A 25373-nucleotide genomic window follows, 5' to 3' on the forward strand; every position below is an offset into this window, starting at 1 on the left:
GGTTGAATAGATTTGCCGGGTACATGGGCTCGTATTTTCTTTTCCCGGTAGTATCTATTAACAGGGTTAATTTGATAAATATGACACATAATGGTTCGGTTCCACCAATAGTGAGAATATTTAAACATTGGGTTTTGTTTTGTTAGATGTGCAATTCAGTTCAAGCAGCTATCGATTGGTGTTTAACTCCACGAATAATGTACCCCCTGTAAAGGTAAATACCTCCCACATATGTTTGTATCTCCCAAACAGGAATATAACTTTCAGATTGGCAGAATATAACTTTGAGAATGCAGATGCAGCCGGTTGTCATCTCTGTTTGATGGTGTTTCTTGTAATCATAACGCCATGATTGGATTGTACAATCGCCTCGCGGACATTGCGTGTGAATATAAAGTTCATTTTACACTGCAATATGACTTACATAATTAAGCCAGGAACATTTAGACAGCATATGGGTATATCTATAGGAAATAATCTAAAATTAACTACTACTACTACTACTACTACTACTACTACTACTACTACTACTACTACTACTACTTTTCATTACTTGTTTGTTCCATGATGCATCACCGGATGATTCCACACGCCATCGTTATATTGTGTAAGATGACATATCCACTCCCAGAAATCACCCCCATTAATTTGCTCGATTCATACTGCGTGATGTCTTCACGCAGTTGATCCTCGTTTCATTCACATGTCGTGCTCGGAAGTTGTAAAGTCAAAACAAGGAGAGATATTGATTCTAACATACTTAAGTATGAGCCGCGATATTTTTTATGAATGTCGCAAATCTTGTTATACTGACATTGATAAACATTCCTCCCAGAGCAATGTGACGACAACTGTCGTAAATCGGCCGGAAATGAGACACTGCACGTTGGTTATTTGATTCTGCGCATGTAAAGTATTGCCAGTTTTCCGATGAAAGTTAAATATGACAGGTACTCCTTTGAGAGTTTAAGAGCCTAGCGGTGATTTTAGAAGCGTTCTTTGTTGTGAAGCTGAACCATTTTTGGCAAGGCCGTACATCAAACCGATCTCAACTCTCCGAAGAACGGATGCCAGATCGTGTTCTATAACGATGTGCCGTGGATCTAACTACAACTTTTCAATGTGTCCGGTGACGAGTTCCTGCGCTGAGCTGTTTCCGACTCACGTGTAACATACGTAAACTGGGTCAAGTTGAGTCACTTTCCACCTACGTATTGCATGTTACTTTCTGGGTAAAGGAGTTTGTCCCTAGGGGGTTCCAAGTTGAAATAGGACACCGGCAATCTTAGCTGATCGGAAGGAATCGTATGGTCAGCGTCATTAACTGTTGATGGTATGTCATCCTACCCCAATGAGGTGGGTTGTTGGTCGTAATGTCGGTCACTAGTTTGGTACGAGTGGTTACTTACACCAATTTTAATTTGATGCCTCTAAATACTTGTCAATAAGGGGCTAGGGAGATCAGTCGCGATAACTTAAGGCACGACCAACAATTGATTATGTTGTTAGTTGTCTCGTCATATCAACAGTGCAATAGTGTTATTTATCGCTTTAGTAAGTATCGGCACCAACATTCGGCACACCAGCACTCGCTAAACAAAGGCCAATCCAGAATGCTCTAAAGTACAGCGCACGGTTGTCTGCACATTTTCTCATTTTGTATTTACGACGTAATCGAGTGGTTCGATTTGTTAGTAAAGCACATTATTCATGAAAATCGGTATAATAGCTGCATAATTGGGTATTTTATACCAGTGTGAAAGGCTTTATATCAGGGGCTAAGAACAGTAGTTATCTGTGACCTTGGCGCCTCGTTCAGTGCCATGTGCCTGGAACATGTGTTATTGTTCACCGGATGACTTCTACAATCTTATCGCAAAGCATTTTATTCAAATATAACGTTGTTATGGTTACACAAATAAGGATGAAGACACTCTTCTGAAGAAGGGTTCACCGGCTTACACCCATCGGCTTACAGATGGTACAATCTCACACATTTCTAAGCCTTGACCTATAGGATCAACAGTCTTCGAAAGGGGTGATACAAATGTTAACTAAATAATTACAACTCGGAATCTAGGGGAAAGGTAATGATCACTGAGTATGAAAAAACTCCACTGACCAAAGAATGTGACCAACGTCTAAAATATCATTTTCACACTGAATGCAGTGTTGCACACACTGTTTAGATGCTGGCATGGCTTGCCCCGATTAAAGCTGAACTTGGTAGACATGTAAACATACTCTTTTTATGACGTATACGAAAGTGGCAAACTCCTAATTTACGAAAGTGTGACATGTGCTTTTAAACTGACGAGCAAAAGAAAGTACACAGGTCGCGTTTCTTCCAATAAGATACAGAAAACAATACCTTTATATGAAATGGAAAATGTACGTTGAATTAAAATCAGTACTTCATTAAAAGCATTTTATCAGCAAAATGATATTGGTCCAATAAACAACGACGTAGAGATGACCATTGTAGATGGTTACCACGATGCTGGAAGTTCAAGGCAGTGGTCGGTAGGCCCATTTGCCAGCAGCATGAAGTCGTCTTGTCACTGTGAATCGGCTCACGCAATGACCCAATGCTGATCGCCAACATCAGTTGCGTAAGTGAAAAACCCGCAGATAGGGATCCCCTTGGGGTGTCATGACTCTGGGACGTCCACTTCTGGGTAGGTCGCATGTCTGGCCTGTCATAATGGAACGGTTAAACAGCTGAATTATGATTTGTCTTGTGCAACCCAATGTCCTTGCAATATGGCTGTTGGAAACACACATTTGTGATATTCCTTACGTCCGTTCTCGTTGCGCCGACGTCAATCTTGGCATTTTCTCAAGTGATTGTTCAGTCTGCACGACAAATGGGTTTATACCCTCTGTACGAAAAGTGTTCGTACATGGAACAATAGTTACAATTTTGCGAAACCTTTTGCAAAACACGTACACATGTTTTTGTTTGCATTTTGGCAAATTAAACATTATGCCTGCGTTCGATACATTCAGTGCTATCAATAATTTTAATAGTTGAAAATTTGGTATTGCAGCTACAATTACAACTGTGTACTTTCTTTTGCTCGCCAGCTTATTTGTCCGACGTTTCAAGGCTAATTCTTGCACCTTCGTCAGGTGGATAATGAGCATAGGTAACATTGCAGAATATATATAGGTATACATGAAGCCAGAGAGGTAAGATGTATATACAAGCACATAAATGTAGTTAGGTATGTACAATCACAGAGGAGAGATGAAAAGGAGGAATGTTTTAACAGTACATGGTTGTTTATACAACTGATAGATTGAGAGTCTATGAGTCCTTGTTGACACACTATCATAAAGTCTGAGGATATAAACGGTAATGGTGTATGTTCATTGACGGTGAAGTAAGTCATGTGACAAACACAGATGTCACGTGACAATCCAGGGAGTGTCTTGTAAGTAAGTGGTATGAATAGCCCAGTCGTCTAAAGAGCCGCAATTCACGTGCACAGTACAGAGATGATAGCTGACTCGTCCTCATTCTGTTTGTAGGTATGTCAACTCCATCCCTCACCATTATATGGCAGTCCCTCAATAATTACCATTGTCGACCTGACCGCTTCGTATTTTTGATACACTGTTTCATTGTTTCTGTATCTATCAATATTCACTATTGAAAACAATATATGCTCTTTCACGAACAATGTCTCCTCTGTTAATTAACTTATGAATGAGCCATGCCTCCTGTGGGTACTCTTCAGCACCTGGGCTGTTCCCACTCTCATTGTAGACATGTGGTAGCACCCCCTATGTGCACTCAACTGTTAATTAATGTGTCTCACAACTGGGAGTTCTTACAAATGGGTGGACACCGTGATGGTGGTTGTCACCAACTTGGTAAATACATCTCCTATATCACGGAGTGATATAACTGTAAACCTGTGCAAAATTCCGTTAAATCATAACTCACTCTTTCTTATAAAGACAATGTCACGAAATATTCAACACTGTGAGAAATAAACAACTTATCAATACAAACGTGTTCTGCAGCAAGATAACGGGAGTGTGGGTCTAAACAGAATGGCTAGTTTGGCTGTCAAATTTGGACTAATTTGATAACGGTAACTTTTTTCTGTACGTGTGGACCTCTGGTGCAGAGAGTAGCAGATCAGTTTTAAGCCAGAGCAGACAGCCGTGCCCTGAGTTCACAGATCTGGACCAAATCATCCGTCAGTGCTGGTGATCTCTTTAAAATTTATCGCCAACATTCATCACACAGAACTCGCAAGAATTTCAAAATATTTTCCAGAGCAGGCCATGCATTTAATCATATTTGCAGGTTTTCTTTCAATTGTAATTTTCTGCAAATGTTCCTGATATTTGGTGTATATGTTACATCCACAGTGTCTTCAGCGTCAGGTATTTCAGCCAGGACCGCTGATTCTGGAAAACACGTGTGACGTAATGGCTGATTTAAAGCGCTGCAATTAACCGTGTGAATTTCGGACCCGGTGTTGGGGTGTGCTAGTTAGGGGTTTGTTCTGAATTATCCCTTATTATGATGTTTGATTTATCTGCACCGTGCTTGTGAGGTTTCATCGAACTGGCAAATGTCTTCATGTTGTGTAAGGTCACGTTTTAATTCATTAAGGTTACAACACGTTATCACGTTAAGTCGGGTTATCTCCCCCTGTGCCTACAGTCACCACGCGCCAATATCCCAACCTGCCTAAAGACGATTCATGGACAGGTGAAGCCGTGGGCCTACTGACATTCCTGTTCTGGGCTGGCCGATAGGTCTACAGAAACGTTCAGAATAAATTGACAAATATATGTGTCACCTGAATGAATAAAACGACTTTTCGGAGAGAACAAGGAGACACAACCATAAGAAATATCAGGTTTCATCACATGACTATGATATTGAGACACGCATAAGTCATGGATTACACACAAAGTTGACATCGATGATTATGAATACGACTGATGAACACCACCTGTGAACAAACTGGCCTCTTGCAGGTGATACTATTTTGTAAGAGGCCTTGAATACAATGGATAAATTCAGGATTGACGACGACATCCGAGTTGCTAGCGTCCAAAGATGTATTCACATGCAGAGTGAGTGTTTCTTTGTTATACTATCTTTGTTATATCATGTGTTGTTCCAGTCCTGCCCAGTCTGCTGACAGTTTGGCTGGTACAGTATTCTCATAAAGGCCTGGATTATGTCTACCCGTAACTGAATGATGGTGATTTCGTTTACCTAGAACAGTTTCAGATTGATCGCCGACTTATTGGTCAATCTGGACACCCAGGTGGCGAGTGCTGTGTCTGCTGTGTGTTTGGACGCATGTTTTTTTTCTCAAAATAAGTGAGTCCCTTTCACTCATGCCAGAAAAACTGCAATGTGCGTCCGTGAATTTTACACACTTCTTACATCATTTCCATAACATTTTGATTTTGCTATATCTAGAAACGCCCGAAATAAAACACTGTTAATATAACTTCCCGTTATTGATGTGGTAGTCAGGGGCGTAGCTACCATTAATAGAAAATAACTACCCCCCCCCCCCCTCCAAAAAAACAACGCAAAAACAAAAAAAACAATTAAAAAAAACAATAACGACAAAATCCCAACAGAAAACGAAACAAAACACACATACACGCACGCACGCAACGCACACACACAAACCAAAAATAAAATTTAAAAAACCGCTCGGGCAAAACAATATACATGTCAAGCATTGTAAAATAATTCTCTTACGCGACAAAAACTAGCTTGCAACGCGCCTGGTACTTCATAAGAATCAAGGATTTCACTTATCATTCTGCACGTGAATAATGATAAGTACACCAGACGCAAGCTCTTTGGGCAAATTTACACAGAGGGTACATAATGTATATATGGTTCTTCTGGAATCCCACACATACAGTCTTCGGATGTTTTATGGCCGTGTAGGTAATTACATGGAACAAAGGACAACCCTGTAGCCGTACGACATGTACGCATTATCAACATAAACTTTTGAAACCACCCCCACAACGTGTTGAGAGCTAATGTTGACCATTGTCCACTGAAGAAGATACTAGCGCTAACTCTGTAATGAAGTAGTCACTGGTCAAGTGACCTACAGGGGATCAATGCAACATGAGATTGTAACGATCGGAAGCAACGCAGACGGTGTGTGTATTCGATTGGACAAGCTGTGATGAAAGAGACGATAAATGCTGTTAAACAACGCCCTGCAGTCTGTACGCAACAAGGGCATGTTGCAGCACGCCACACCAGCAATATTATGTCTCTGTTGATAAAAAGTGCCCTGCTTTCCACCTATATAATAGGTTGTCTTCGTCTTTATCACATTTAGAATAGAGAATTCTGGTTACGCATACCTTGTAGACCTAGTGAGTGACTGGATTTTACGCCGTTTTATCAATATTACAGCAGGAGTCACCAGGAATGGGCTTCTCACATTGCACCCATGTGGGATATCGAACCCGGGTCTTCGGCAATACGAGCGAGCACTTTAACCATTAGACTACCCCACAGCTCCTGAAACAGGTTTGGGGCAGCTGTGAACAATATTCACCAGTACTGTAACAGTGAACCGAGGCAACATAAACCAGAATCTACATTCTCAACGAAGACAGATCACACTTGCTATATTTGTTACATTTGGACGTAAGCTCTGTCACTACAACATTGATCATTACTTCCGTACATATTGGATGGTCTTCAGGAATCATTGCTAATCGAAATAGGCGACAAACGGGTTCGGGTGGTTTGGTTCGTTGACTTTGTCGATACATATCATGTCCCAATTATTCAGGTCGATGGTCCTTATATTAATCACTGGATTATCTGTCCCGTCTCGTAGTTCGAATTTTGCTTAGGGCGATGTTAAATAATAAACATATTTTCTTCTTTTTTTTTATTTTAGCGCTTGAGACACTGAATGTAGTATTTCTTATATCCGTTCCATGCTTAAAACTATACATCCAACTGTATATGTATACATTCAGCAGTGTGACATAAACAACCAAAACATGAGTTTACATTCAACAAAACAAATATATATAACCCGTGGGATAAAATGTTATATCAAGAATATTTTTAATATTTTACGCTTTCTCTTAGTCACAATATGTACCGTAACTTTTCATGAACTCGTTTATTTGGGGTCATGTTAATAATAACATGATAACTTGCTGTTTAACTACCACAGGCAAATAATTGCTTGTTTATATGATAACAAATTAAACTTAACTGAATAATTAATTCATTTTCCGAAATTATTTCTTGATTAGAGTAAATAATAGCCGATTAATACAGTAATTACGAAATAAGGTTGAGCTTGACGTTGAACAGTGTTCGTCCGATCGAATACACCACGACTGACCAGTTGCTGCGATGTGGTCGGTATGTGGACGGAATGATTCCTCGTAAACAAACGTGTTGAGCAGAGAAAGCTGTTTATTTCTGGCATGTGACACGATACGATTTGTCCGCGCTTAGTCGCCTTAGTCGCCGTCCACGTGGAAGTCTTAAGGGAGTTGCAGGGATAATTAGCACCGTACTTGACATGAATGTAGCCTGATGGGTCGGGCCACGGACAACGCTGATGATGGTACTTGACGCCCGGTAACAATGTCGGCAACCGTGTATTTCAAGCAGTAGAAGTCGTGCATGTAGCTGGCATAAGACAAATGTAGCATACTTTATCAACCCTTTGAAATTTTGAGAAATGATATTCACTTACATTTTCCTCTAAATATTGGAATTGAAATCAAAACACACAAAACACAAAAAGTAAACATTCTATAGTTTCTCCCACATCTAAATTGAGATGTTCCTAGAAGATTGTCATCTTTGAATTCAGGTGCACACAAAGTGACACATGAATTGAGTGCATGAGTTTAGTTTTATGCCACTGACAGCACCATTTCAGCAATACCGCCAGAAACGATCTTCACACATTGCTCCTAAGTGGAGAATTTAGCAACTAGGATACACCTGTTCCTGTGAATCAAGATGCACAGACAACAGTGTCACATGTCAACTAAGATGTACACAGAACAATGGCACTCACGGAACTCTATAGTTAATGCATTGTAAAAATAACGGGACACTTGCATTAATATTACACAATCCGACACCGGGACTTCGAGACCAGTAGGGTATGAGTCCAAGACTCCTTGGATATCAACTTCTTTACAAAAAAATATAACGTAGCATTAAAAGAATTGGACTTTGCCATTACAATGTCCTTGGGATATACTAAAACCTCTGGAAGTTCAATGATATATGCTATATCATGATTCAACTAGATAATTTAGATAACGTTATTCATACCGAAAATCAGCTCCTGCATTGCTATAGAGATACATGGTTATTTGCAATGAAATAAATGTATCTGCAATAAACGGCTTTAATCCACAAGTTAGTATGGGAAGTACATAACACGGTACAGGACAGCGGCTGCAGTAGAGCTGGGTGAATTTTAACAGGAATATACTACAAGGACTGACAACGTACATACAACTGTACTTAGTAGTAGAAGAAGTGATAGGGTAAATGTATTTTGAACAACAGTAGCAACTACAGTAGTAGTAGTAGTAGTAGTAGTAGTAGTAGTAGTAGTAGTAGTAGTAGTAGTAGTAGTAGTAGTAGTAGTTAGGTAGTACATGTTGTAGTAGCGGATCAGCCGTTGCAGTAGTAGTGGTTATAGCTGTCGTAGTAGTACAGCACTCGCAAAACTTGTTGTTTAAGGGCATAGTGCTTTTCAATGTTCAACTCTCAAATCACGGGCATATTGCACTCGGAAACTGCTTTCTTGAGTGTTCAATTACAAAGCATGTAATTTGTTACAAATCAATCTTATTTAATAACCAAGCTATGAATTTATCCACAAAAGGCAATAACTATCGTTGACTTAATCAGCATAAATATCGACCTGATAAAAAGGAACAAGTTTCTTCAGTGTCGCCATATTGCGCCTTCATCTATTTTCGATCTTTGGAGCTAGCAGGGAAGTCGTTGCTTCTTTGACCGCCAAATGCTGATTGATTGCTATTAACCCTAATTAATTATCATAATCAGTCTCCGTGATTGTACTCCAGTTTGTCATTGAAGGCTTGATGGAGTCACGCGAGATTTCACGTAGCCACGCGAGATGACTGCCCATGCAATGGCAATGTCAAAAACTGTCGCAAGGAAAGCCTGGGAATGTTGAACAATGTCCTTGATTTCATTTATTCTTAATGCTTGAGACACATTGTATATTTATGTTATCATCATTTAGTTATAACATGCGTGTTTTAAGCCCGTTTATTATGTACTCGACCAACCGCGAAAGACGGTGTGCCCATCAACAGTGAAATTAAGCACGTGTTGTCCATTGAGATTACAGTGCATGTGATGTGTTTATAAAATATATACTACAGTTACAGATTATTAAACATGAAATTCCATATTTACTTGACATGCGAGATGGCAAGAAATGTATTTTACCGTTCAGAAAACAATTCACTTAGACGACAAACTGAAGAAGAAGAAGAAGGAGGAGGAGGAGATGAAGAAGAAGAAGAAGAAGAAGAAGAAGAAGAAGAAGAAGGAGAAATACATTTTGTTACAGTATCACAAGAAGATTTACACACACAAAGGCACACACACACACACGCGCGCGCGCGCGCTTGTTACCGTGCTGTCGTAAGGAATGACAGACTCAGGCTGCCAGAGAGTTATTCTCCTATTTACTTACACACTGCAGGCTGTTAGAGACTGGACTCTCAGAAAAGGTCGTAGATCCCATATTAGCTTCTATTTATGGCCATGAAAAAAACTGTGTTGCTTTTAGGGCGAAAGTGATAAAATCGCTGCTTACCGCTTGTTGACGTGAGAGACTAAGGAAGTATGGCTCTACTTCTCTTCTTGCTGCACAGTTTAGTTACATAATGTCACAAATCGTGTATACACTCGGATTTTTTTATTTACAAAACAATAAAGACATGTAGGAAACTGGCACTTTAATGCGAAATTAGTTGTCACCATATTCATATCGTTCAATGAGTTGCCTTTCTCAGAGAGACCATACCGAAAACCGTCCATAAATAGCAACTTTGCGGAAACGTTCGTTTGCTGCCTAACGCTACAATACTCTATCTGCACAGGAACTGACTGCAGATAAAGGGCTAAGACAACCAAGGGATTAACAATAAGAGCAACTACGAGAGTGATCTGCCATGTCACAGTGGGTGAGTCAGGCGAGGTTTCCCAACTGGGCAAGAGTTGTTGGTAAATGAAGCTATTCTATTTTTGTAAATTTCAATATCGCAGAAATTCTGCAAGCAAAATAACATTGACCTATGCCTATAGGTTGATTACAAGGCCCAAAGTAGGAACACGAAGCAATATAGAAAAGCAGACATCCAACATGACTGGCCTGGAAACGTGTGAGTGACTCAAAGCCCGAAAGTCTTGATTGAAGTGGAGGAAACACTCGAGGACAACAATGGCTCTGAAACCTTCTTGCAAACACTGAGCATAGATTATTCCGTTCTTTCAGGGTTCATAGGTCGTCATTGCTGCCACAAACCTAGGACCTGATAATAAACCCCGCAACACTTCAACATGTTAAACGACTACAAAGGACAGCTGGGGTACTTGAATTGTGTCCTTACGTTTCTAAAATTTAGATGACGTGTGCATGCTGCAGTTGCATGGTAACGTGGGACGCCATTGAACCATCTTCAGCCAACCACTCACATTCAGGTCAGAGTACCGCGGTATCTATAAAAAGAAACTTCACATTCTTTCTTCAGGGCACTATCAAAGAACAAGAGGTGGTAAGATGGTTAAATTGTTATTATTTTCTTGTTGAGATCTGTTTGATGTACTCGATACACTGACAGTGCCACAATCAATTCCATTAGGCTACACCACCGTTCCAAAACATGGGTATACAGAATGCCAAATCACAAGAATAAAAATTCGAAATTTCTCAGTTCAGTATTGTGTATGGCCGCGCATTCACCACTGCCAAACACCGTCCCCTCATCGACTGCCTGATGCTTGTAAGCACGTGGTTGGGGATTCTGCGCCATTGCTCTTGCAAGGCAGCACCAAGTTCCTGCAAATTGTGGGGTTGGTTCCTAAGACCACAAAGCCTTCTCCCAAGTGCATCCCAAACGTGCTCTATTGGATTAAGGTCAGGGGACCTCGATGGCCAATCCATGACGCTGATTCCAGCGTTTTGGAAATGTAGACCTGGGCCACGAGCCGCCATGAATGGAACGAGTTCAGAGGTGAGCACCTGGTCGCAGTAAGCAGCAGCTGTGAGGTTTCCGACCAGAAGTCGGGAACGGTTGTTCCCACAGAAAGCACCCCACACCATGCAACTTCCGCCCCCGAATCTGTCGACTTCCTGTACACAACATTGGGCATACCGTTCACGGCGGCGTCTCCAGACGATGTCGGAGGTGACGTTGGGCGCGCAGCAGACGTTGACGTTGAGGAAACGGCGTCAATATTGGCACACGACATGGACGTCGAGAATAGAGATTGGCAGCCCGCAACCGATTTCGAATGGTCTGTAAGGACAGTCGACCATCTCAGCCCTGGTTCGTGTAGCAGCAGAAATCTTCTGCTCGTGACGTCACGCGTGCACGACCCGACCTTGGCCGACCATAAGTGGTGCCAGTTTGTTGTAGACGACCTCGCAAGTCATACACAGTACGACGGGTGCATTCCATTGCTCTTGAGACGTCAGTAACTGATCTTCCCCCTTGCAATATGTATTCAATCGTGGCATTTAAAGAACTGTTAGAGCTGTGTTTTAAAATTGTGGGGTTTTTTTCGTTTTTTTAGGTCAATGCAAACACGTGAAAATGAAGAAAACTTCGATGCGAAGATCACGTGATCGACTGCACGTGCAAAAAAACTGATTTGGCGCTAACGTCATTTGCACGACGAATGGATGGGTTTGAGTGGGTTTTGCTAACGTTTTTCTAGAGTCGAAAGAAAGGCATCCCATTTCGGATACATAGAAGTATCATCTGAGAAAAAAACTATTCATTATTTTTAAAAATTACATTTTGTGAAGTTTTTTTTGACTCAGTATATGTTAAATGGTGTGGCTAGAGATCCATCTGTCATTAAAACAAATGCTGATTTACCGATTGAGGTATTACGTCACGTCCATATTTGAAAAAAACCCCATTAAGGATGGATGTACGACTGACATTGGCTTAGGGCAGAGTTGCACCAGGATCGGCTGTTTCGTGGTTTAAAAGGTCAGCCCCCATTTTGACCATTAGTCAACCAGCGACATCAGCCTATTCGTGCTTTCCGCATAAATCGTAATCGTTTGCACAGTTTGCAACTGTAAGTGTAAGCTTTCATTCGACATTACCTGAACAGCCCGAGATAGAAATTAAATTCTTTTCGAATCAACGTGTAAACGAAATTCACTCACTCATTCCGTAAAATCAATTAAAATCTTAGTCATGATTTCCGGAATGATTTAAATGTTACACATTACCCTTCTGCTTGTGTCGCCTTATCGGCCTGTCCCCCGAGCATCCCCAAGCCCATCAAAGCTTCAGATAGAGACAAACTTCATTTGATAGCGCTGAAAGGTTTTTATAATCTCCATTTTAACATTTCTAATCCTTTGACATCAAAGTAAAGTTCAAACGGGGTTTAACACTAGAATCACGCCTTTTTCAATGTCGCATTGGGAGCAATTTCATGCTTCGTAGGTGGGCATTGTTTGATGACGTTTTTAACAAACGTGATGACGTAGTCCACAAGAGAATCCGCTTTGCGGCAGTCGTAACAGCAACGAGGGTAATGCATTTTTCTATATACGTAACAAAGGAGCACTGTTTGGCGACCTCGTTATGGTGTTTGTTTCTTCTTTTCAAGTATCGATTTTTACCACCGAAACTCTTTGGAGGCTCAAATTAGCGTTATTTAGAAGCTCTTTAGTTAATCAACACGGCATTGAATAAGGAAGACATATTTGAAAACAGTACAAATACCACCGCTCCTGTGACATGGGTTGGTATTAGCTGGTGATGGTCGATAGCTTTCAGCACTTTTTACAATACAAATCCATAAAGCTATCGTGAAGCCAGCATCTGGAGTAGTAGTGGAGTAATGTATTCTACAATATGTTTGTACGCCTTCCTGTGTATGCAGTGGTTTTCATGAACAATGCCTAAAGCGAGCACAATGGGCATGGTGGTATAAATGAACAATTAACAAGTAATGGTTCATTAGGAATATAGTTCCTACCTTATTATTTAGTAGGTTATTTATTTGTGTGAGACAACATTGCTTGATTAGATCAGATTGCCTTTTGATTTCAAATTTGCTGACACAATATTTAGTTACCTGAGTTAATCTCGGCAGTGATTTCGAATGATTTGAAGTTTCTTTGATACGCTGATTGTAAATAAATAGTTTATTGCCCAAGTTACATTGTCATTGTTGTTTTCAAGGGAAATGGAAATGTAATATGGTACCATTGATATAGCATCTGTGGTTATCGCTGGTGATATTATTGTTTTGCTTTTTTAGTCAAACTGATGGTTATTTCAGAATGCTGAGCTTTTGAAATGTCAAAATGTCCCCAAAGACACATTACATGTGTCAAAGTCTAAAAATAGGTCAAGCTTATATATGTTACTGACGTCAGCGCTCTGACCACAGAGCCGCGGTTAGCTGAACGTACATTCGCTATCAGAACATGACGCATGCAGTATGCAAATGTCACATCATTTCAAATTTAATGTTAACCATGAACATGGTCTTGTCAAAAAAACTTTACGCTTGTGTCTGATCTTCCGTTCAAAGGGAGCATTTGTCTTCATTATCCACAGCTTGGCAAGGTGTAAGGCGTGCTGTCACAAGAAAAATGGTTGGACTGGATGCATCCGAAGTGGTCACTGCAGGCAGGTTGACCATCAGATTTTTACATAGAGCCAACCAAGTACCGAGTAACACATGATTCTACGTACGCATGAACTGCGTGATGCATGGAATCCATGTTTCAATAAAGCGTGTCATGCATGGAATCCATGTTTCAATAAAGCGTGTCATGCATGGAATCCATGTTTCAATAAAGCGTGTCATGCATGAATCCATGTTTCAATAAAGCGTGTCATGCATGAATTCATGTGTGATGCATTGACCCATTAGTCGCTTGATGCGTGTGAGAGCTGTCTGCTTCAGGTAACAATGTATGCATGAACCGTGTGATCCGAGAATCCATGTATTCACGAACCATCTAATGCATGAACACATTCACCAATGAACAGCGTGATGCATGAAGCATTGTATGTAAGCACAGCGTGATGCATGAAGCATTGTATGTAAGCGCAGTGTGATGCATGAAGCATTGTATGAACGGACAACGTGGTAGGTGAAGCATTGTATGAACGGACAACGTGGTAGGTGAAGCAATGTATGACCGTACAGTGTCATGCATGAAGCAATGTGAGAAGGGACAGTGTGATGCATGAAGCAATGTATGAACGGCCAATGTGATGCATGAAGCAATGTATGAACGGCCAATGTGATGCATGAAGCAATGTATGAACGGGCAGTGTGATACGTGAAGCAATGTATGACCTGGCAATGTGATGCATGAAGCAATGTATGAACGGGTGTTGTTGTGGATGAAGCAATGTATAAATAGACAGTGTAATGCATGAATCAATGTATGAACGGACAATGTGATGCATGAAGCAATGTATATACGGATAGTGTGATGCTTGAAGGAATGTATGAAAGGGCAGTGTGATACGTGAAGCAATGTGTGAACGGATAGTGTCATGCATGAAGGAAGATATGAAGGGAGAGTGTCATGCATGAAGGAATGTATGTACGGAAAGTGTGATGTACGAAGCAATGTATGAACGGGGAGTGCCATGCATGAAGGATTGTATGTACGGAAGGCGTAATACATGAAGCAATGTATGTGCGGAGAGTGTGATACATGAAATGATATATACGTGACCTGTCTCATGCATGCATGAGTTAAATGTTTTGGTTACAGTTTCCCAACATGTATCACATGATTTTACGGAAATCAGTCTCTGTGCACATCTCTCTGAATCATGCATAAATCATGAGTTACGGATATGGGTGGACTGTAGGATCTAGGGTGCACGTGCACTGTAAGTAACAGTTTCTAATATGAATGAACTTCGAATTACACAAATGTAGTATAAAGAACACGCATGAACTCAGATAAACAGGGTTTTCCATATGTATGATTTACGGATCACGGGAATCACAGAAACAATGAGATACTCGTATTTGGGGAGTACATGAATTAATGAAACTCGGGATTAAGGGTGTGAACATACAGCGGAAACCATAAATAATTATTTGTAAAAACTGTGCATGCAGGTAGGTGCGTGATATATCAGCGAAAACCTGGCGATAACCTGTGCATGAACAACAAGACGCCATATCAAGGACATGCATGGACTTTAGCTCATTTGATTTGGAGATATGAATTAAATATAACACACAGAATGTAGCGCATGCGTGAATGACATATTTATTTCCAGGTTTTGAAAACCACTCTTACAGTTAGGAGTTTGAAGATCCCTGTCAGGATTTTGACGTCATAAATCAGGGGAGACAACTTTGAAAAAAACGGTACCATTTGTAACTCGGCTTCACACTTATTGTCCGTTGGGATGAAGTTCCAGTGCCTTTGAGGTCCGGGAAACACATCTATCCAGGCATCTTGTAGAAATGTAGAAACACATACATGAGTGACATCGTGAAAACCATATGGTAAAGGTACCAATAAGAATGCTTCTGCTTCTGTTGGTTCTCAAAGCCACAGAAACTTCAGACTAGTTAAACAAATACAGAAGTGCACTCTCACGAGTGTGTAACATCTTCTCTCTGTTCGATTATGTTAATCATCCCATTTGCATTATGTCAAGTTTGTTACGATGTTGTGTTGCTATTGCCAGTCGGGTTGTGCAAACAACATACATATTCGAGATTTAATCTTGTCATTAATCCGTGTTTCAAGTGCCATCCGTTGCGTGATTAAATTAATCGAGCTTGTACTAGAAACGCAACTGATTAAACATGTGACAGCATATGATGAATTATCTCCCCTCCAAGGATAGATGGCGCCACTTCCTTCCGGTGCAGACACATGGTCTAGAACAGCCAGGTAGGAGTATAAATGCGATCATAATGAATATCTGAGTGACGCTTTATGAAAAAAACTCAACAAATCATAATCCGCATTTTTTAATTTCTAGCTCCTGTAAACTGATTTATTATTAGCGTGATGCCTTCACCTTACGAGTTTGCAAAAATATTTTTCCCAACAAAGTACCCGTTGGTAGTCTTTTCAAGATAAACAAATTAATCAGTTAATCGTGAATAATCAACCCTGACAGATGTTAATGCGTTTATCTCGTTGACACTTTCTTTCTTCATGAATTTATGCTGATATTTATTTAATATTTTAACATGGGACTTATGTATTATTCGACTTCTGAATTAGATGTATACACGCTCGGGTTTTTTTCACAGAAACACTAATATATTACTTTTGTTATTATTTCATGATGTTCCCTCCTCTGGCATTTGTTTCTGCCTTTAAAGACGTATAATACATACATATAAATACGGAGCTAGTGTGGAATCTGCCAGTCTGTGAGGTACACTACTCCAGATTTAGTCTCACTCATCTGGACATTGATTATCCGGGAGATTTTACATGGAATGGTACCGTCCTCATCAAATGGATTTTCATGTATATCCACTTTTGTTCACTCCAAAGATGTGTCATTCTTTCCGTCTGTCAATCCATTCGTCTGGTCCACAACAGCAATTCTTTTTTTAAACAAACTTGTCTTTCGATAAAATCTCATCTAAGACGTAGCAGGAGACAGGGGTGTCTGAGAGGCAATTATTTGCATATTTTCTTTGTAGGTGGAATAAAATCAATGTCCTTACGGGAAAATCTGAATCAATGGCTCCACTTTCTTCAAGCAATTCTCATTCTCTTGCAAACAGATTCAACTGTTTTCAAAAATACAGTTTTATCGATTTATCGTAATACTATTTTTGAACTACAAAGAGTAAGGGAACCAGGGGGAAATGAACATTGCGTTCAAGATGCAAAGTTTCCTTTATATTATTCATGAGTTAACTTTCTCAGCTATTAGGTAAGTCTACGTCTTAATCAGACAGTTGTTGCACTGATATTCGATAGATTAATGTTTCTTTTAACAGAAATATAGTTCATCGAGATAAATTAAACCACAATGTTTTATTCAGACCTAGTTCATCATCATGCATAATTTGTTTACTATCTCGTGTCAAGTTTTGAAAATACGTTTCGTTCAGAAAAGAGAAACATTCAATAATAGTTGTAGGAGAAAGTGATTACCCGACTGGCACGTCACATCCTCGTCAGCTGTGTTCTCCAGTGAAAGTGGGCGAACAAAAATAGCAACTTTAAGCATGAAGCGCTGACCAGCGTATACAAATCTAAAAGTGAAAAATATTAAAATTAATGTAAAGCGTGTGGATGATAGGCATATGTCGGTTTAAGTATTTTACGTCCATCTGATTTTATCATAAATGGTATTTACAGACATAATGTTAGGAGAGATATTTAGCTCCGAGCCTTTCCCAGAGAAAGTATTAACAAGACAAGCTGCAGTGCCCTGTAGGTTGTATGGACTCTGAATGAACACTCTCCCAAGTAAACATCCGCATCGATCTGCGGAGTTACGATAAATAGTGTTGAAAGTGGTACAGCTCTAGTTCTGGTACAAAACTATTCGTACTAGTGGGCCAGGGTTAGTCCAAGATGTTTTCAATCGTTTCCTCAATTTTCACAGTCCAGATTGATGCAAAATAAGGGTTTATTAAAATTGTATTTTTCTTAACCTAACACGCAAGTGCTTGTTCCGGGAGCACTTTTGTTGCAAAAACGTAAATGGCCTCAAGGTTAGGAAATGAAATTCTTGAAATCAATTAAAAGGATTTTCGTGAAATACGAATTCTCTTGTGCGCATGCGTTATCCGCTAGAGCCATGACCGGTAACCACTCTGCACGTGCACCGCCATTTTGATCAGCTGTCAGGAATAATGTTAATTGCCCCTTCATTAATTTTAGCGATTAGCCTTTTTGCATGCCGCGTGCCTTGGTTGCCATATCCTTGCTCTTGGTAACATCATCCGACCGTTAGGTGTCGCTGCCAGTACTCCCTGCCGAAATCTGCATTGTTGTCGTAAAGTAACCACTTTCCGGCTGTCACATGTTCCAACCGCTCATTTGTTTACCAAGTTAGGTGAGTTGACAAGCATCCCAGTTCTGTTCCGGATGCATGTGTCAAGAGAAGCGTATACGTATCGGTGTATTTGTTTCAAAAGTCATATTCAATCATATTCATTCTTAACAATTTCATCATCGATTTGATTTTTGACATTCGCATGAAAACTCGGTGATTTGTCTTTGAAGTGTAATTTGCCTACTATTAGCCTTATTACGTCAGCAATGACGCTCGATGTTTTCATGCTAATAAATTGCATTTCTCTTGATGACCATTACGTCTGTCAAATGGCATACGAGCAACTGAATTACAAAACAATATACAACTCGTACCATCGGAGGAACTGAACTTTGATAGTCATTATAAAGTAGATGGTAACCTTTGTTATCAGACGATTCTCGAGAATGATATTCACGTGAATGAGTGACAAAGATATTTTTGGCAAGCTGCATGCAATGTTTTTAATAACAGCAGAATAAGAGTGGTCTTACAGGCGATACTGATTTTCAAATCAATCAAACCTACCTGGAACACAACCCGGGGTTTAAGTGTGACTGCTCCTCTTGATCGGTTAATGAATCAAATCTACACAAATGATGCGAGGTGGACGAGTGTACTTCCTGTCTTTAATGGAGCCTGGAAAACTGACGCTAAATTATAACATGCGAATTAGAAATTACTGAAAATGATTTACTGCGTATTTAGTCATAAGATGGACATAATGATATATATGAGCACTTGTGCGCACCTGGCTTGAGATCTATGTTATGATTGCCCGTGCTAAACACAAACAAACGATGACATGAGACAATATAGAGTTGCAGTACTTTCCGTGCTGAATAATGGAGAATAGACTCACCTTACACACATACACGCACGCACGCACGCACAGACAGACAGACAGACAGACAGACAGACAGACAGACAGACAGACAGACAGACACACACACACACACTAGAATTTCACCAAAATGAATTTCTATCTTAGGGTAAAATTATATGTTTTGTTGCATTTATTGTTTTAATTTCGCGAACAAAATGAATCTGTGTAAACAAAGACATCTGACGAACACGATTTATCTCGTAGTAAATCTACCCGGAAGTTAATTCTTGTATTGGAGTAAGTTGTTTCTGCCATACTACTAATCACTGTGATTATCAAAAACTGGGACAATTTTATTTATCCTTCATCATTCTATCATACCTAATCTCAGACAATAATTTTTCAGTCGCGATTGGACATTGCTTTGTTAGATTTGAAAAATCCAAGAGCTGTTACTGCACCGTATCTGCACTTTCCCATCCCACCTGCCAGAAAGAAAAGGAAAAAAACATAAGAAGAGTGGCGTCATGGCCTCGGTTTGGATTTGACAAGGCTATTCATTGGCAACAGCTGGTCTTTTCTGTGAACCGGAAAATCAATAACAAAACGCAACGCCCGAACGCAACATTCGATCTTTTTGTATTTGAGGACAAGTGGCCTGCCCTTTGTTAACGGTAATTCGCGATTTTTTTGTAATCTCTACTTTCAAATTTCAAATAATAAATTGTTTCTACCATGTTTATGTCCATTTACTCAAGGATGCATTTATGCATGGGATACAAACCATCTACCGGCTGTTTCGTCCTATCGGGTGAACATCACCTTTCCGCTATGGTAAAACCTTATACTCCATGCAAATGCAAATATCATCGCTATTTTACAGTAAGATTTCTTGTCTTGATAATGTGATTTATTATAATAAGAAATCTAAAAATAACAAATTGTCTGATTTTTTCCGTCCCAAAGACAAATCATCTCGACTGTACCCCAGCTAATGTATTTTCCTTTGTTGATTGTTAACAGTCGAATAAACTGCTTTGTGTGTGTTTTAAGTACCTCTCCCTGAAAGGATCGATTCTGACATATGTATATTCGGGCGATAAAAATTAGAATGTTTACACAAAACAACATATTCCTACTTCGCTTTGAAACAAACGTTTAGATCACGTTACACCTTGGTTTATCTCGTCAAAAGATTTCTCAATATAGTTAGTTTGTTTTCATACAGAAAGAAATCATGTTTTGTAAAACACATGTACATTAACACACTCATGCACTAAGTGCACGTATGCTTATCAAAACGGGCACTTAATCTTCCATGCCTAAAACACACCGCCTCTCAAGAACTACTTCACGGAACTCTTCACAACACGTTTCATTCTCCCATCTTCTAACATTAAACACAAGCTCCTAACAGCGTTGCCCTCGAATCAGATTCTTTCAAATCGGCCGAGCGAAACCAAGTGATTGTAAAACACACGAAAACATCCGTATTTTAATCTGATCAATTGTTGTCGGCAACATATGATCAGGTTCTCAAAACACTTTATATTATGTCAACCAGGAATATTTACCTGAAGCTTGTACCTGCGAGAGATCTTTGAAGTACCTGAGAGCTGTCAAAATACCTAATTGCAGTGGAGATAGCGGGTAATTGCAACAACTGAACAGGGGCTTCAGACTTCATTATAACGAAAGTGTTCGGAAACAATTAACTCTACAGTTAAGGAGTGTTTTGCCTCGTGGCCAAGCAACATTTTATTATAACAAAGCGAACCAGCTTTTGTTCTCTTAAAACACGTGTTGCAAAGATAATCGCTTGATCAGAGTTACATGGTGTTACATAAACCAGTGACGAGTTGTTTGCTAACCCGTCGATTGTGCAATGAAAATGATTAAAATAATTATAATAATACTACACAATATGACTTTGTAATCTACCCTAGAAGTCATATCTTGGCACAGCAACCATACCCTGTGGTTAATGTAATTACCTTGATATAATTTAATAGTTCTAATTTTGATGACATAACTGCATGTCAAAGTATATACCGGAAAAGTATGTTATTGAACACTGTCGCCGAAACACAGTTGAAGTCCTGCTCACAGCCGTAATTCCTGTATCTACTGCTTCAGTGCAGAATAATGTCTCACTGTTTTTTTTGTTTTGTCGCCATCGAAGGTACGTATATACCTTCCTTCATCCATTAGTCAGAGTTCGTGAGCGACAGGACAGTTTATAGATGTCGGGTATAAACAGAAATTATTTTGTCGAATGAAATCTCGATTAATTTACTGGTTGGATTAAAGTAAAATGTTGTATACAATATATAAAAAAGAAACATGTGGCTAACAATAAACAATACCGTCCCCTCGAGTCGTGGCATCATTAAACTGTTAAACTGAAACATGGAAATACGTCGGTTATCTGATAAAATATTATTTACACCCGCCAGAGTAGTAAAACAGCTCCAGCCAGTATACACACTGCACATGCTCACGGCTTGTAAAAAGAACTTATAATAAGCGATTATCATAAAAAACGATACTAGAATGGTGCTACAACACTATGGACTAATTGACCCGCGATATAGCGTTGTTTCCAGGGCTAAACCTTCCGTAAATGATACTGCAGTCGTTGATACGCCCCCTTTAAGTATTTGCTTACTAACATAAGTCGTTGTTTTCAAACATTCGTTTCAACATGTCACATGTTTTATAGGAAAAGTAAACAAAGTCGGTTTCCATTGGAGACGATCGGGTTAGACTGACACGGATTTACATCTTAGTGGACAAGCCCTCGTCAAGCACTGGAAACTCATTCCACTCCAGCTCCGTAAATAGTCCATATTAAAACCTTTCTGAATTTACAAAATATCATTTTTGACATTTTATGTTACAAACTATTGCACACACTGAAGATGATATTTTTCAGTGTTTGAGAGATGCATTTGTTCTGAAACCTATGAAGGCAACATGGCAACAAGTTACAGATTGAAGCCAACTGCATTATGCGCTGTTATTTAATGTGATTTCATATATGACCCAGATTTCAGAAAACGGGAAAATAATGAAAATTATAATGTCATCTTTGTCGCCAAGTATGATAAAATAGTTAGAAAGTGAATTTATGAAAGTGATATTAAAAACGAGTCTGATCGCGCTGTCGTAAAATCATTTATCGCCTTCTTGGTACCACAAAATGAGATAAATCATTCGACATTATGATTTAATTCCTAGATGATGGCGTTTATAGTTCGTGCAAAGTGCTTTATAAACATCATCAGAGTTTCATAGCCCCCTTAGCAGGTGGTAATGGAGACTTTCGGGGGCAGATTCGAGAAGAACAAAATTCCAAGTAATAAATCAAAGATCCTTGCTTTTTTATATTTTTATGAATTTCTGTTTGGCGTGTTTATTGGTGATATTGATTTCAGTTGAAAGTTGTCAAGGTGTGAGTATCACGCGAGCGTGAGAGAGCACGTGTTTATGCTTTCCCACGTGCACGCAGAAATTGACATTCTCGCGTCATCATGTCAATCCTCAAGGAGTAGATGCGATGTCGTTTCGCGTGGTTTATTCATTGTAGTTCAAGGATGTATTATTTCCAAATGCACAAATCTTTTTATACCGTCCCTGACTTGAAGGTGGCGTTTTTTCAATACTATGAATTAACTCCCAACGCAACAAAGACTAACCGTCCGTCATACTACATACGGCATAGCGCACCAATCAAAACACCGACTGTATCGCACGTGCCATTTCTCGCTTGTGATTCGTCAGTTCGCCGCTCGATAGAAATTATTCATCAGGCAAACTGACCGTTTCGAGACACCCCGTACGTCCATGCAATTAAAACGGGTCGCCTCGAAACCGATCAATAGTACACGGTAAAATGTTGCTATCCCCAGCGCGGATTATCGATCGTAATATAACCTATGCAAATAAGCCGAACGTAAAATTAGATTCTCAAATTTCGCTGGTCGCCTGATTAACATTAAAATGACCTAACTAGTTTTGAAGCACTGATATTGTGTACGTATGGGCGCTGCACCACGTGGTAGAGTCGAGGGATGATGATGTTTGTTGTCATCAAGCTGATGAAGGTGTTGAGTAGTGTGCTCGCGTGCAACCCACCTGAACACGCTGGCGGATGGGACAGTGTTTAGTGGAACAACTCTGTAGCGACCAGAAATTGTGGCACTGTGGCTGGTTTGCGACAAGGATTTTACCATACTTGTCAGTGCCTATCTGGAAAACGTTGGCGTTTGTTTACAAACAACCCGAGTCACGTCATCACATTAAAGCTGTAAGGCTGATCAGCATCAGTTCTATATGTGTGGTATGTTTAACAGCGGAGCTTTAAACTGACTGTTTTGGATGGTGAACCAAAGTGCAATTATACAGTGGTGTAAGACGGATGTCTCCTAACCGTTCTTGTTGTCAAATCCTGAGTTGACAGGGCGGAGTCGATGTGGATACAATGTTTCCTAGACCCTCGCTAGGCAGTGAGAGTGTGTTATGATTTCTCAAGACTGGTGGCAAGTTTTGATGGTCTATCACTACTTGGAGGACTTTGGGAGTTTTCACGTCCCATATCAATGCGGCTGAGTATTTCTGGGAGTTCTACAACAAATCGTCATGTGGATGTACCTAGAACACGTCAAACTCGGAATTGCCATCTTTGCAGCGTTTCTCGTGTGTTGCTGTTACGCAGGTGAGAATCTTTTGATGTTGTTGATTACAGGTGAAACGATACCTTTGATTGAAGGTGCGCCAGTAACAGCTGAGTTGTTGGGTGTGACCTGGTTACATGTTTATCAGTGTAACCCAGCTGGACTTCTGCACGCAGTCTAAGTGCTCCGTAAGGTATCTACCTGGTTAATTGCATCCTCACATGCATGTTCAGGTACACCTGTTTCCTAATACACCTGTGTGAGATGTTAATATAAAATAGACTGAAAACACACCAAAGGGAGGCAGTTTATATCATTTCAGACGAGCAGAGGTAAAACTGACACTAACAGCGCGTAACACAATACTGATATCGCTGTCAGAACGAAAAACACAACATTCACCGAAAACGAACATCCACTCTCATATTTATGAATAACAATGACTACAATACTGCTGACGGCTCCACTATTAATTACAGGTGAACTTGTAATCGCTGCAGACCGACCACACCTGTGCCATAATGCCAGTATAATCGCACACATAGCCAACCTGCGTATGCACATTGACAGGAAAGTATACATGAGGTGTTGAGCCAGCGACATGAAGCTTCTTGTGTTTATTAAAAATTGTCACAAGACTGGTATTACGACCACCTAGTCAGTTGGTCTTAATTACGAGGTGATTGGATAACACGTGTTTTTCAGAATGTAGCCAAATATCTTGCTGATGTCATATTTGTGAGTTTGCTCTAGTTTCCCGAGCGTGCATGTGATGAGGAAGTGCGGGAAATCCAGTGTTATTTTTAACATCGCAATGCATCCGACGACGGCCATCCCCAAGCATACCTACATCGTATATATTTGAATCTGATCGATAAATAGACTGATATCTCTGCTGATTTTCGTGAAAGTGGACTAATCTAGCGCTAAGCATTACGACCGCTGAGCCTAAGGGTATTTCATTATCGGAAGGACATAAAGTTAACCTTTTTGTACTTATGTGAACATGGGGACTTCCTTGGGAGGGTGGGGGGAAGAGCAACAACGTGCCCGTGGGCTGACACGATCTGCACGACGACCATGTTTTATGTGAATGGTGCCCGTAAAATATGCATGGCGTTAAGCGGTTCTATATACTCTGTTTCACTTAGTTGGACTTGCTCTGTGATTCGGTGTGAAGCGGTTCTCAGACACCATGTGCATCAGCGGATAACGGTTATTCCGGGGAGTTGAAAGATATAGACTAAAGCATTCGTTTAGTGTTTTAATTGGTACTGAATTATGTATGGTAGTTTCTACGAAGAACTTCGGTTTCTAAAACGTTTAGTCTGTGTATCCATTATATATAGACTACAGGGCAAGTTTCAAAGTTGGGAGTTAATGTAATGGTTGCTAGAGCGGTTTAACAGTTTCACATCAGTGCTGATAACGGGTCAGAGGTCGTACCGTGTGACTGTACACCTCCGTAACATTTATACTCAATTATAGCCTCAATTAAGATGGATTTAGCAAACAGACCAATTTGCCGGGAATACCGACCGCATTTAATAGCATACCGA

The 25373-nt window shown here is 40.0% G+C and overlaps 1 protein-coding gene across 2 annotated transcripts in view; it reads left to right on the forward strand.

Annotated features, from left to right (window-relative positions):
• The first annotated feature begins 23429 nt into the window (after nt 1-23429).
• Nucleotides 23430-25373, forward strand: part of LOC137286868 (cell adhesion molecule Dscam1-like) — a 107265-nt gene continuing 105321 nt past the window's right edge. For both annotated transcript variants that reach the window (XM_067818884.1, XM_067818891.1), the window contains exon 1: nt 23430-23855. In XM_067818884.1, coding sequence (XP_067674985.1) covers nt 23780-23855 — 76 coding nt within the window. In that variant the 5' untranslated portion in view covers nt 23430-23779. The remainder of the gene's footprint in view (nt 23856-25373) is intronic.

The sequence above is a fragment of the Haliotis asinina genome, chromosome 1 (genome assembly GCF_037392515.1).
Source record: "Haliotis asinina isolate JCU_RB_2024 chromosome 1, JCU_Hal_asi_v2, whole genome shotgun sequence".
NCBI classification, from domain to species: Eukaryota; Metazoa; Mollusca; class Gastropoda; order Lepetellida; family Haliotidae; genus Haliotis; species Haliotis asinina.